Source organism: Thunnus thynnus, chromosome 19 (genome assembly GCF_963924715.1).
Source record: "Thunnus thynnus chromosome 19, fThuThy2.1, whole genome shotgun sequence".
Taxonomy (NCBI): domain Eukaryota; kingdom Metazoa; phylum Chordata; class Actinopteri; order Scombriformes; family Scombridae; genus Thunnus; species Thunnus thynnus.
This window is the reverse complement of record NC_089535.1, coordinates 27,796,893-27,809,947: the sequence shown is the minus strand read 5'-3', so window position 1 is coordinate 27,809,947 and position 13,055 is coordinate 27,796,893. Positions and strand designations below refer to the sequence as shown.

Here is a 13,055-nt window from a genome sequence, read left to right as displayed (position 1 = left end):
CTGCTGATGATGAGAGGCCAGTGAATATCACTGGATGGGGTGAAAACCTGCCCTCCTCTTATCTCTTTTGCCTCATTTTATTTATGGAGACATTTCCATCCATATGCCCAGCATATGTCTTCAGTTAAAGCTTGTACACTTTAAGGATCGCTCCATTGATTTAGTGCACTTCCATAAAGTTGAATGGCTTGTGAGAGACAAACTTTAAAAAAAAAACAAAATCAAAATTGAAGCAGCAGATGCTGAGATATCCAACAACACTGGATCCTACAATTCCCACAGTGCAACTCTTGTGTGTTTGCAGTGGAGCATGCTGCAGACACAACCGACATTTTCACCTTGTATGTGAGTGGCCAGCACGTTCAGGCGGGGACATTCTGAATATGATCTGGGCTGACTGGAGGTAGTTGAAGTCTGTTGGGGCTGTTCCAGTCTTGGTGTTGACAGTCGGCAAATAAAATAATTTAGTGTGCGATATGTAAAGATTTTAGTCTTACGCCTTCAGATCCAGTTGCTGCCAGTCATTCTCATAAAGGTTTTTCAAACCATGTTTGATATTTGTATATATTTCACCTGTCCGCCACCCGAGGGAGACAAATGAAGGGAAAATGGGGAGAAAAAAGGTTTATGGTGTAAGAGAGCACTGGACAACTGGAAGGGAGGAAAAGTTGATTGAGTAGATTGAGAATGAAATCATCAAATCAAAGAGCTACAGTCCACATTACCCTCGCCTCTCCTTCCAGGATCTCACCCTGGATTTTCTTTCTTTCTTTCTTTGCCTTTTCAACATAAATTACACCGAATATAAAAAATGCAAGCAGCTGGTTGCCGTCCATGTTTGTTCTGGTACAAAAACAGATGAGAATGCTAGCTGTCGTAAGGTTTATGCTCCTTCCTGACTGTCAAAGACTAAAAACTCTGTCAAGTTGGTGGTAACGATCTTGTTTGTCCAGTCTTTGTTGGTTTTAGCTGGTCTTCAGTTATCTATTTACACATCATGCAGTTACAGAGCAACATTATCATTCATTTGGAGTCATGTTTTTGTCCACTGAGTGAATGTAAGTCGAATATTCATTGTCCTTTTAGCTCTGTTTTGGTCTCCACCAGCTCCTGAGGGAAATGTCTGGCTCCTTGGCTGCTGAATGCTCCACTATGTTGTCTGCTGTTTTGTTCTGAGCAGGTTTATCTGAGCTTTTTCACTGAAAACAGCTTGAAACTAGCCAAAAAGATGCTAAAAGGCTCTGAAGAGCTGAGGGGAAAAGCACAGCTAGGTGATGACTCTCTTTAGCCCCTTTCACACATGCACTGCAACCCTGAAATTTTATGGACATTATCTAGAGGAGCTGTATGTGTGGATGCAAATGTCCGAATCTCCTGGTCTGTTGAGGATGATTCTGCAGCAGCGGGTGGGACCAAATTTAAATATGGTCTGTTGATAGCAGAGCAATAGTTACAATTGAGGACACTGGGGTGATTTTATAGACTGATTTGATTATTTTTTAGACTCTATATGTTCGTACTGGACTACTTTTTAGTCGATAATTGAATTCATAATGGATTTAGTGTTTCCTCTTCAGAATTTTGTCCCTTGAGGTAAATGGCCTAATGGCCTCGGCATTTCTGAAATGCTGGCTACAATGCTGCTTGTCAGAATTTCTTATTGATGAAAGTGATCAAAATACATGGTGTATCTCTACTTTTATTGCAGATTCTGTACATGCAACATGTGTTACATCAGCACATTGGTTTTGATATTGGTTTTAACAGAACAGTCTGTATCTTCAGACATACTAGACATTCACAATCTCAGCATAGGGACTGGGTGCAGTTCTTTAGAAGACATACAGTATTCAGTATGTACATGTCGATGCACAGTTAGGCATGCATCAGAACATCAGCAGGGTCTGCTCTGATTGGAGCCGCAGTGGTGAAGGTGATTGTTGCTTGTTTTCATCAGCGGAGGTGCTGCTGGTCATGGTCTACTTCTTCAGAGCCGTTTCCCTCATGGTGTGGTATGCATGCTTATTCTGCTTAAACAACTTCAACTCCATCTCAGTCTGCCTGCGCATGGTCTACAAGCATAAAAGATTAGTGGCAGTGTTGTACTTACAAAATGTAATAATACACAATAAAATGAACAGTTGTGTACAGGCTCGAGCATGAGTTTCTCTTCTTGAATATTTTAATTTTTTTTTACCACTCAGCTATATTCTCAGTATGGACTTATACTGAAGCCACAGCCTGATACATAAAAGTTAAGTTCTGTATCAGCATACCTCCAGGTCTCTGGTGATGGCATGACTGGGTCCATGGCTGACCAAGAGGATACTGTAGGCCTTGCAGATCATGCTGTGGCCCATCTCAATCTGCCCTGCATGCCAGTGTGTGACGCCTGCACGCATGATGGCCATGCCCAGATGGGCGTTGTTGTGGTGGTACAACTTCCTGTTGAAGAAAGGGGAAAGAGTTACTGAGTGCAGAGGATCCAGTGAGGACCCAAGCTGCGCTCACCTGAGTTCAGAGATGAAAGATGGATCAAAAATAACAACTTGAGTTTCTTAATATCCAAAAACAAAGAATAACAAACTGGCCTTGTATCGAGATCAGACAAAAAATATATCCGCTTAGTGAAATATCAGAATGCGAAAATACAGTTTGAGTCTCTGTAGTGTATTAATCTACTGCTAGCAATGGTAGCATTGTGGCTAGTAAGTTGTTACAAAAGTCAGTGATAAATGTATATGTATATGTACATGTTAAGTTGACACCACCTTCTACCCAGTGTATTATGACCCCAACCCTAATAATGTTTGATTTCAGCATGATTCAAATTGGCCTTAAAGCTGCATTATTGATTTTTTTTTTTCCAGCCCTTTGGTCACAAAACTCATTATCACCTTAAAAAGGTTGTTATTGTGAACATGTTAGGTTTTACATTTGCATTTTCTTCATTTACAGTTTCTTATTTGCACATCCAGCAGACACAGAGCAACATTAGCATTCTTTTGGAGTTGTGTTTCTGGCCACTGACAAATTTAAGTCCAATATTCACTCACTCATTGTTCTCCTCTGACTCTGAGAAAAATATCTCAATGTCTCTTTAGCTGCTAAATGCTCCACTATATTCACCAGCTAGTCTCTAACTTTGTCTGTCAGCTGTTTGGTCTGCTGTGAGGTTTGCTAGTACGAGTGTTTCAAGTCGGATTCATTAAACTGTTTTTACTGTACAAACTTGTGAGATTTGATTATCTGAATACTCACTTACATAAAAATGAGTAAAAAGAACAATTTCACACGGCAGAGCTTCGCATACTACTGTCAGAAACCAACAGACGAACCATAACAAATTTAGCAAAAACCCACAACTCTTTGAAAATATGAATCCAGCTGCCAACAACGTGTCATCAGAGCAGTGTTGTACTGTGACAGAAATAAAGGGGGAATGGTTTGACATAAATGCTTGAAAAATGTCTCACTAAAGCAAAGATTGACTCAGATTAGAGGTGGTCATGTCAGGGAGATGGACATCTTACATGTGATGATGTAACAACAGTTTGGTAGAATCCCCAGTCTTTTCAGCGTAAACATTGTTATGGTGAGTTACTGTATCCTACCATGGCAAAGCGCTGTGCCATCACTCACATGTATCCCTCCACCATCCTGTGGACAAGGACTGCAGCTTCAGAGAAGGACTGCATGAATGAAAGCACCTCACTGGTAATGCTGAGCACACGCAGCTTACACAGGTGAGTGTCAGCCAGGACATGCTCCTGCTTCTCCAAACACTCCCGACACAACTTCACCACCTGAGAGAGAGGAGGACAGGGGAGAGACTCGCTGGACAGAAATAAGAAAAACTCATATAGTGAATGACAATAAGAGATTTGGACAGGTGTACCTCGTTATAATCCCCCTCAATGCGAGACCTCTCAATCTTTTCCAGACACTCTTTACTGAAGGCAGTAATTTCGTTCACTTTATCAGCAGAGGGCTGAGAGGGACACGTAAAGACAAGGAAAAGAAAGAAACTAAGAAATGAAAAAGATCCTGTATTTTCAGTGATTGTTTTTGTATGTGTGTCTTCCATGCGTCCCCCCTCTCACTTTGCTCCCCTCGCCCTCTGCGGCAGCCATCATCAGGTCGTCCTTGATGTGCTGGCTGCAGTGCTCGCAGGTGCAGTCAAAGTAGAAACGCTCCTTCAGCTTCTTCTGGCGATCAGCAGACAGGTTGAGGAAGTCCACGTAGCTGACCGTCAGCTCCTCACCGTCTGGGATTTTCTCCAGAGCTCGCAGCTCGATCCTGATGGACAAGAGGACAGGACAGGGTCTGGTTTTCAGGTTCTGACAATACATGTTTTATGTCTATGTGTCTGGATGCAGTGAATCATGATACTGTGTCAGTGCATTTTCAGATGATGTATTATGAATTGAAAAGGCATTATCCTTTCACATAAAAGCTTGTCAGAATCCATTTGGTTATCTAAAAATAGTTTGGTCTTATAGAGCTTATGTTGCCCCACAGGTTAATTAATGTAATGTTGATTACACATTGACTACATATGTTAGAAAAATAAATTAAGGCCACGTAGTTCTTTTCCTTTCCTTTCATTTTAATTTACTGTCACTTTCACTTCACTTTACTTTCGCTTCACTTTACTTTGTCAGTTTCACTTTACGTTCACTTTATTCCAGTTTCACTTCACTTTACTTTTACTTCATGTCAGTTTCACTTTACTTCACTTTACGTTCGCTTCACTTTAGTTCAATTACTTCATTTTACTTTCACTTTTCTTTAAAGGACCAGTGTGTAGGATTTAGTGGCATCTAGTGGTGAGGTTGCAGATTGCAACCAACTGTGTTCACGATGGCCGCAAGACTTACAAAAAACAAAAGCCCTCTCTTCAGCCAGTATTTGGTTTGTCCAATCCGGGCTACCGTAAAAAAAACATGGCGGCGCAACATGGCGGCCTCCATGGAAGAGGACCTGCTCCCTATGTAGATATAAAGGGCTCATTCTAAGGTAACGAAAACACAACAATCCTTATTTTCATGTGAATACACACTAATTAGAACATACTTAAAACAATTAAAACATATAATGAATATTATATTACATTTCTGCCAAGTCTGCTCTGCTAGATGCCCCTAAATTCTAAATTCTACACACTGGTCCTTTAACTTTCACTTGATTTCAATTTCATTTTACTTTCACTTAACTTTAACTTTTACTTTACTTTTAATTAAACTCTTACTTTACTTTACTCAGGGACAATTAACATGACAACATTATGTGAAAATGTACCACTTTTCATCTAAAGTCTCTGGGGAAATTGATTTTAAAAGTTAAGTAAATAAATTTTTCGGTTTTAATATATTTCATGTAATTCATTTCTGATCATGTATTATAAAAAAAATCATCAATTCTTACCACAATTCTTACCTGTGGTAAAATTCAATTATCAATTTCTCACCACAATTTTTATGTTTTTTCATATAGTTTCAATACGTACCTCCTCTGAGAGTGGAGAGCAGAACTCAAAGCTGTCTGGCTGCAAAAGAAAGAGACAATTCATGAATTTATACATTTATACAATTTATTTTACATTAGGCTGATTTGTTAAAATGAAGCATCAAGCAGTCAGTATGCTCCACCTGCTGATATGATGAAGCTATCTCACTAACCACAACTGCTAATGACTACTTTTCACTTAAAGGCTCCATATATTCCAGAGTGTCCCACCTTGCTTCCCAAAAGGTACAGCAAGACTGTCCTTGGGGCCACAGAGCCAAAATGACCCCCAAAAACCTGCTAATTTGTTGTTTTTTTTAATTAGAAAATTCTGAATTTGCACCAACTGAGGCAGGTCCCTCAAATGACTTTTTTTGGTTTGTTTGTTTAGTATTGTGGCCCTGTCTTGTAGAGGAGGCCCGTGTTATTATCTAATTTTATTAGGTAGTTTATGTTGTACTCAGAAAATATATGTTCCTAAATAAAAGTCTGTTAATCAAATGTTTGCAGACTAACTGACACACAGAAAATCCAAGTCAGGTAGCACAGAAGTACTGTTGGTTTGTGGGTCTCTGGGTGTATAATAAAGTGACATGTGAAAGGATTTCATTATCCTGGTTGTCAGAGGACAGATTCAGCATCCCGTGATGGTCTTTATGTTGTTTCAGAGGCTTTTCTTCCAAACAAGAATTAAAATACTGAGGAGAAACAATGACTACAGGTGATGTTGTAACAAGAGACCTTGACAGAGAGAGAACACCCACAAAAATATCAGCTATTTAAACTTCAATTGAAATTGACATAATAATACATCAACCCTAAAACCTTAAAAAATACATAAAATAATTAGAAAGTACTCTCAGTTTTTTCCTTGTGATTTTAAGGGAACAGTAGTTTGGATACATACTCTCCATGGTTGAGGATGATGGTGCAGTTGGGCCAGCAGTCATGGTTGACCAGACACAGGTTGGGGAAAAGACCCACACCAACAGCCTGCAGGCCTCTCTGATCACTCAGTGTGAATCCATTACACTTGATCTACAGAGACAGAGAGAGGAGGAGGAGGTATGTAGTGGTTGAAGGAGTGGGTGTTTAAAGACTCAACTTACAACTTGGTGATATAACTCTTGAAGCACTGGTGAGTAATATTGCATAATGAAACATTCATGCTCACAATGCCAAAGATGTGTGAGATGTAGTCGTCAGAGTGATGTTTGCTTCCATATGACCAGAATTGCTGAAAAGTGTGCACATCAGTCTTAAGCTTCTTGAGGTCGTCTTCAGACATGTCGGCCACGTGGTCCTCCAGCTTGTCCACTGCAATCAGCTGACTGTCTGACACGATGCTTGTGTCCTTGTGTATACGCCACAACAGACGAGCAGCCAGACTGGGCAGGAGTAATATGGGTAGAGGTTGGAGGGATTTCAAAATCAGATATGAGTCAGTTAACCTGATATACAGAGGCTCCACAAGTTGTCCCTAAAGGCTGCACTGTTCATTACACACAATACTATAAAGTATTACAATGGACGAAAAAACATATTGGCAAATTGTCTACTTCACCGATTTTACACATCGTTTGTTTGGGAGTACTACTGTATATATGAAATAGGTGACTCATGTGATGTCACTTGAGTCACCTATAACAGTCAGTCAGTGTTGGTTTTGGCTGAAGACTAATCTGAGGGTGTGTAGCCGCTCCTCATCTCTGCTGGAGGCTAGCAGCTCCAGGCTACATTAGCTGTTACTAGCATAGCACATAAGAATCTGTACAGGAGTGAATCACTCAAGTTGCATTGTGGGTAATGTAGGCGGCAGGTTAGGAAAGAAGATGTGTGGGATAAAAAAGACAGTGTCTTTGGTTGTGCTGCATCCATATCTTTTTTTAAACTGTCCATTGTGAGTCTGATAATGTTATAGGAGTGCAATGCTAATTGACGGAGTATTCTTTTAAGGGCAACACACACTGGTGGTAGCTTGATGTCCAGATACTGTCACACCAATGGGGCTAAAATGTAATGTTTATCCTGAGAATGGCACTAGAAGAAAAGTCATAGGGTTATTAATATCAAAGGCGCTCATCCTTTGGGTGGTATGAATATGCTCAGCAAATTTCATAACAGTCTGGTAATTAGGTTAGTAGATGTGTGGTGAAGTTGACATTTTGGCCCTGCCCTGATGATCATCAGGATCGTTCATTCTCTGGGGAACATGAACATCATACCAAATTTGACTACTGTAATATGACCAGTAGTTGAGGTGTGGATCAAGTGTTGGACAAACACACTAACTGACCATCTGACTGACTATAACTGGCCAGTGTGCACTCATACACATTGTAACATCAAGTGCTTATAAGCACTTGTTGTTACACTGTACATGTTGTCTGACTTCTGTTCTGAACTGGAGTGGCAATTTTTCCATCCTCCTGAATATATATGTAATAGTTTGGATGATGTTATGTTGCAGAGGCTAACCAGCAATTTGTTCTGTTAAATGTCAAAGTACTGAGCAGAGAAGACTTAAAGTGACACTGTATCAACACACTTGAAGAACATCTTGTTCAGCAAAACAGTAATATCATTGTATCAACTGTGTATCAATAGATTCATTCGTCTTATGCACCTCTCAGGTCCAGGCAGGGTGGACTCAGTTTATCTTACCGAACATTCTCGCTGGGTGCCTTGCCCATCTTCCTGATGGCTCCACACTCCTGCTTATGTTCATCCCAGCATGCAGTCTGGCAGGTGCGGTCACAGTAGTGGGCAAACTTACACTGAACGCAGCGGTGCAGGTTGGCTTGATGCCGGAAACAGCTGTGACACACCTTACTGGCCAGGCTGAAAGGGAAACAGACAAAACAGGGAAACATTACAGCTGAACTAAAAATATCACCCACTGCCATCTCAGTGAGGGGTGTTTGAATACTGAGGATGTCTAAATCATGTGAGGTGATGTCAGTGAGATGTCTCAGCTGATCTGTGGTGCCTTTATACCAAAGAAAAGTAAAATGGTCGAAGACACTCTCTGCTGTTTAGAAGACCTTTAGGATTTCACTCTTACAGGATAAAACCACTTCCTTTTCCTTTGGAGAGGGTGAAACCATTCATTGAGGGCAGCAGCTGTTTAATGCACATTCCTCTAATGCCAAACCTTTTGGATTTTTAAACTTGATGTAACAATATATCCAGGCCTGTTATTGTGAAATATTTATTGAACAAAGAACAATTTATGCCCATTTCTTGCATAATATACAGGATGAATGACTGTTGACTCTCTGGTTACTTTTTGTTAAGTTTTTTCTTCATCTATTATTTTCTCTTGCTCTTCCTATCAGTCCTTATCTTTGTGAAGTCACAAGAAGAAACTTTTGATGTAACCATGTAACCAATGAAGGCCTTTTTAGATTTAGAATCATGATTTGAAATATGTTTGGACACACAAGGAATCTGACTCCGGTTTTCAGTGGCTCTCAATGTACTTACATACAAATGAACAGGAAGATACACATACAGAAGACAAAAATTAAATATGAATTCATTCCACATTACTCCTGTCCCTATATGTGTGAAGGCCTGACAATTGTTTTTTTGCACATTTTGTGATGATGTCATTATTATTTACTGTATACTGCTCTGTATGCTATATATTACTACTACATACAGTATACTATATGTATCACATATACTGTACAATGTTCATAAACATGTATATTTTTCTGTATACCGTTACTATGTAAACTATGCATAAAACAACTATGCAACCAGGCATAAAACTATGTATGTACACGTATGTATTTGTACGTGTATGCAAATTACTCAATCCATTTATATAAGTTTTTGCAATCTGTGCATATACTGCGCAAATTTACTGTATTTCTGTCCATAAGAAAGAAAGAATATTTTGGTTGCCAGTGCTACATGTATTATCACAACTGTCATAGTATAACTTGAGCAGCATTATGAGCGGGAAAAGTTGGCACACGTTCCTCAACTGATTAAACAAATTTAAGCCTCCTGCCACTAACCGTCAACACGTGACAACTGTTAAACATTGTCATCAAATTCAAACTGCATGACTGCGTCATCATAACTAGAACAATTGTTTGTATACTGGTAATAAGCTTGCAGACAGCAACCCTGTGTTAATACACAGGTCTTAGCAGACAGCAGCATGAGTGTAAACAGTTTATTCAGCAGAGTGTTCTGCCAAAGGGACAGTGAACAGACGTGTTAATGCCTCTGATGATAGTTGGAACACAGTGAAGCCCTGTGCAGCTTCACTCAAACACACACACACACAAACACTGCAGATCTTTTCTCTGAGTAGTTTTGGATCACTCTGGTCTTTAATTCGGCAGATCCTCTCAGTGTATGTCTGCTGTGTTGGACACTCTCGCTGAGCCAACATCCTGCAGCTACTAGCTCTTATATGGCTCTGACACTATGCTACCAGATCTGTGTCTGACATTCCACCCTGTAAACAAACCAGGCTGCACTCGGCTTTACCCACACAACTATTTACAGAAAAGGCCAGAATATTATGTGCACTGCATGTGTTGCAGAATGCAAAAACTGTACTTGATTACTTGTTCCAGCTTTGAAGGAGAAATGTAAGCCTGTTGAGGACATGAAAACTAACCAGAACAAGAAATCTAAAAAAAATTTGCATCAAAGTCAAACAAATGTAGGTACACCTTACATAAACACAATTAGGATAAGGGACATGTTAGTTAAAATAAATGATTAATAAACGTATTAGACATTCTAGTCTCATTCATGAAAAAATGTTTAACTACCATGACACTACTATTTCTTTGTGGCGATTGGTAATTACACATTTGGGCAAACAAAAATGAAATGGAGTTCCCCAAGGCTCCATTCTTGGGTCTTTTCTGTTCAACATCTACATGCTAACAACAAATTACATGCTAACACACAGATTTACATAGCTGAGTAAGTGCATTGAACAAATCATAGAATGTGCCACTGCCAATATGTCCCTCAGTTAAAGGAATAGTTCAATTAAAAGAATTGTTCAAATAGTTAGGGAAATATGGTAATTACCTTTTTTGCAGAGAGTTAGTTAAGGTCAATGCTACACTCATGTCTGTACAGTAAATATGGAACTAGAGTCAGGAACTGATTGACTGAGCATAAAGACTGAAAGCAGAGGGAAACTGCTGCCTGTAAACCCAACAGATCATTTTTACACTTCTGCTTGTGCATTTATTAAACAAACTAGATACAATGTGTTAATCACTGAGCTTTACAGGTGTTAGTAGCTGTTGTTTTTTTTTTTTTTTTAGCTTTGAACAGAGGTAGGCTAGCTGTTTATGCTAAGGTAAGCTAATCTGCTTTTAGCTTCATAGTTAATGCAAAGATATGGGAGTTGTATTGTCAATCTTTTCATTTAACTCTTGGCAAGAAAGTGAATAAGTGTATTTTCCAAAAGGTCAAACTATTCCTTTAATCAATGATAAAACACTGAAACACTGAAAAATACTGTATATACATATTTTTCTTGTTTCAAAGAGAAATACTGTTCTCATGATTTCTGTCTTGTTATTCATTATTATTTATTTATCTTGCACTATTACTTATTATCTAGCACCTTGGCCTCAGAGAAACGTCTTTTCATTCTGCTACTGTATATATGTGAATGTATGGTTTGACTACAAACCAAGCAATAAATCTTGGTGTAGTTATGGACTCAGGCCTACATTTTAACATCCACAACTCCATCTAAGACTTTAAAGTGGGCTCTTTAAAAACTCAATCAGACAGCAGCTGCAGCTAATTCAGAACACTGCTCCTCAGTCTTCACCCAGACCAAGCAAAAGACCACATCAGTCCAGTTCTCAGGTGTTTGCACTGGCTTCCTGTCTTTCAAAAAATACTACTATTGATTTATAAAGCACTGACTGGTTTAGGGCCAAATTAAATCTCTGATTGGCTGTGGCATTATAAACCATCTAAAGAATCTAAAATCATGTTGCTTACTATGGAGAAGCAGTGCTTTTTAGTGCACAATTACAGGGAACTTAAGGTCTCAGTTCTTTTAAATCAAGGCATAAAACATTTCATTTATTAATTTACATTTGGTGCTATAGTATATATTCATATCTCTCACTGCACTTAAAATTTCTGCTTTTTATTCCATTTTAACTCACTCTAAATGTTTTATTTTATTTTAAATCCTGTGTAGTATACTGACTTGTGTCTTTTATATCTTGTCTTGATGAGGTTTTATGCCTTGTTGTTGAAAAGTGTTACTCTTAAACTAGCTTTGCCTTTTAATTTTAGCAGATATATGAGCCAAGTATCAAAGAACATATACATTCAATAGACATTAATTTACTGCTGAGTTTTCAACATTCAGGTTGGGACCCCATGTGAGATCGACTGATGGTTTATTCTTTCATTTGACAAATTAACTTGAACGTTTGAATCCTTTTGGTAGAGTGTCCTTGCTATTGAAAACTGAATACAAAAGTATGTCATGTTCACATGACACCTTGACAGCTTTCTCATTGCTGGTGTCATGAGAACTTGGGGCTCTAGAAATGAAGTCACAGCCCAGAGAAGGTTGATGAACCCTGTCCAACAGTCCACAACACACCTACAGAGTGTCAGCCAGACCTACAATGACATGCTCTGTGAGAAAGGACCAGTGCTCCTACATGTCCATCCTGCCTAAAAACTTGACCACCAGGAGACACGTACCTGTCGAAGACCACAGCGGAGAAACTGGGCTCGGCGAAGACCACTTCCCCAGTGCTAATCTCTTTAGTGGCCCTCAGGCCTCGACCTTTATTCCCGGTATCAAACAGCTGGGCACTCTCCATGTTCCCCACAGTCATTGTACTGGCCAAACAAAACACAGAGGACAGAGAGAGGAAGGAGAAAGTGCCTGAGGGTGGGACAGGCCGTTGGCTAAACAAACTGCAGGGAGTAGAGAGTTCTCATCAAATTCTCGCAAACATTCAGCAGCATTTACCCCCCCCCCCTCTCTCTCCTTAGCCCGACCCCTGCTATTGCCAAAAATAAATTCGCCCCCTCTAGGGGTTGTACCACCTCCCCAGAGTGGGAAGGGGGATGAGCAGTGGGAGATGAGAGGGGCTGGGGGAGAGCAGGGGGAGGGAGGTAGTAGAGGTGGAGGTGGTCTATGGGTGTCGTCCCCTTGTTTGGGTTGGTTCCTCCTGTGGTATTTTGGTCTAGGGCAGCTGTGGCTGTCTGTCAGAGGCACATGAGAGGAAACAGAGCCACTCAGAACAGATTCAGTGGCAGTCGCTCTGCTGTATTTCTGGGTTTACACTGTACAGTGGAGGTGGTCACATCCTGTTACTTTAACGCAGCCAGTAAGCCTTTAAAGCAGCATTAAGTGATTTTTTGGCCACTTGGGGGCTGTGGTACAAGCTGTAAACACAACACTGACGCATTATCACTGTTTAAGTTAATATGGTGAACTTGTTAGCTGCTTGCTGGCACTTATTTACATATTCAGTAGACACAGAGTAAAATTAGCTATAATTTGACATCATATT

At 39.8% G+C, this 13,055-nt stretch overlaps 1 protein-coding gene across 1 annotated transcript; it reads right to left on the bottom strand.

Moving 5' to 3' along the window:
- Positions 1–1,681: 1,681 nt before the first annotated feature.
- On the bottom strand, positions 1,682–12,514 carry smyd1a (SET and MYND domain containing 1a). Its single transcript, XM_067573542.1, has 10 exons — positions 12,235–12,514; positions 8,173–8,349; positions 6,683–6,896; positions 6,416–6,546; positions 5,510–5,548; positions 4,104–4,299; positions 3,899–3,991; positions 3,643–3,806; positions 2,277–2,445; positions 1,682–2,072 (listed from the first exon to the last, which is right to left on the bottom strand). Exons 1-10 carry the CDS (start codon positions 12,369–12,371, stop codon positions 1,980–1,982), a joined length of 1,413 nt encoding a protein of 470 aa, XP_067429643.1. The 5' UTR covers positions 12,372–12,514; the 3' UTR covers positions 1,682–1,979.
- Positions 12,515–13,055: the final 541 nt, after the last annotated feature.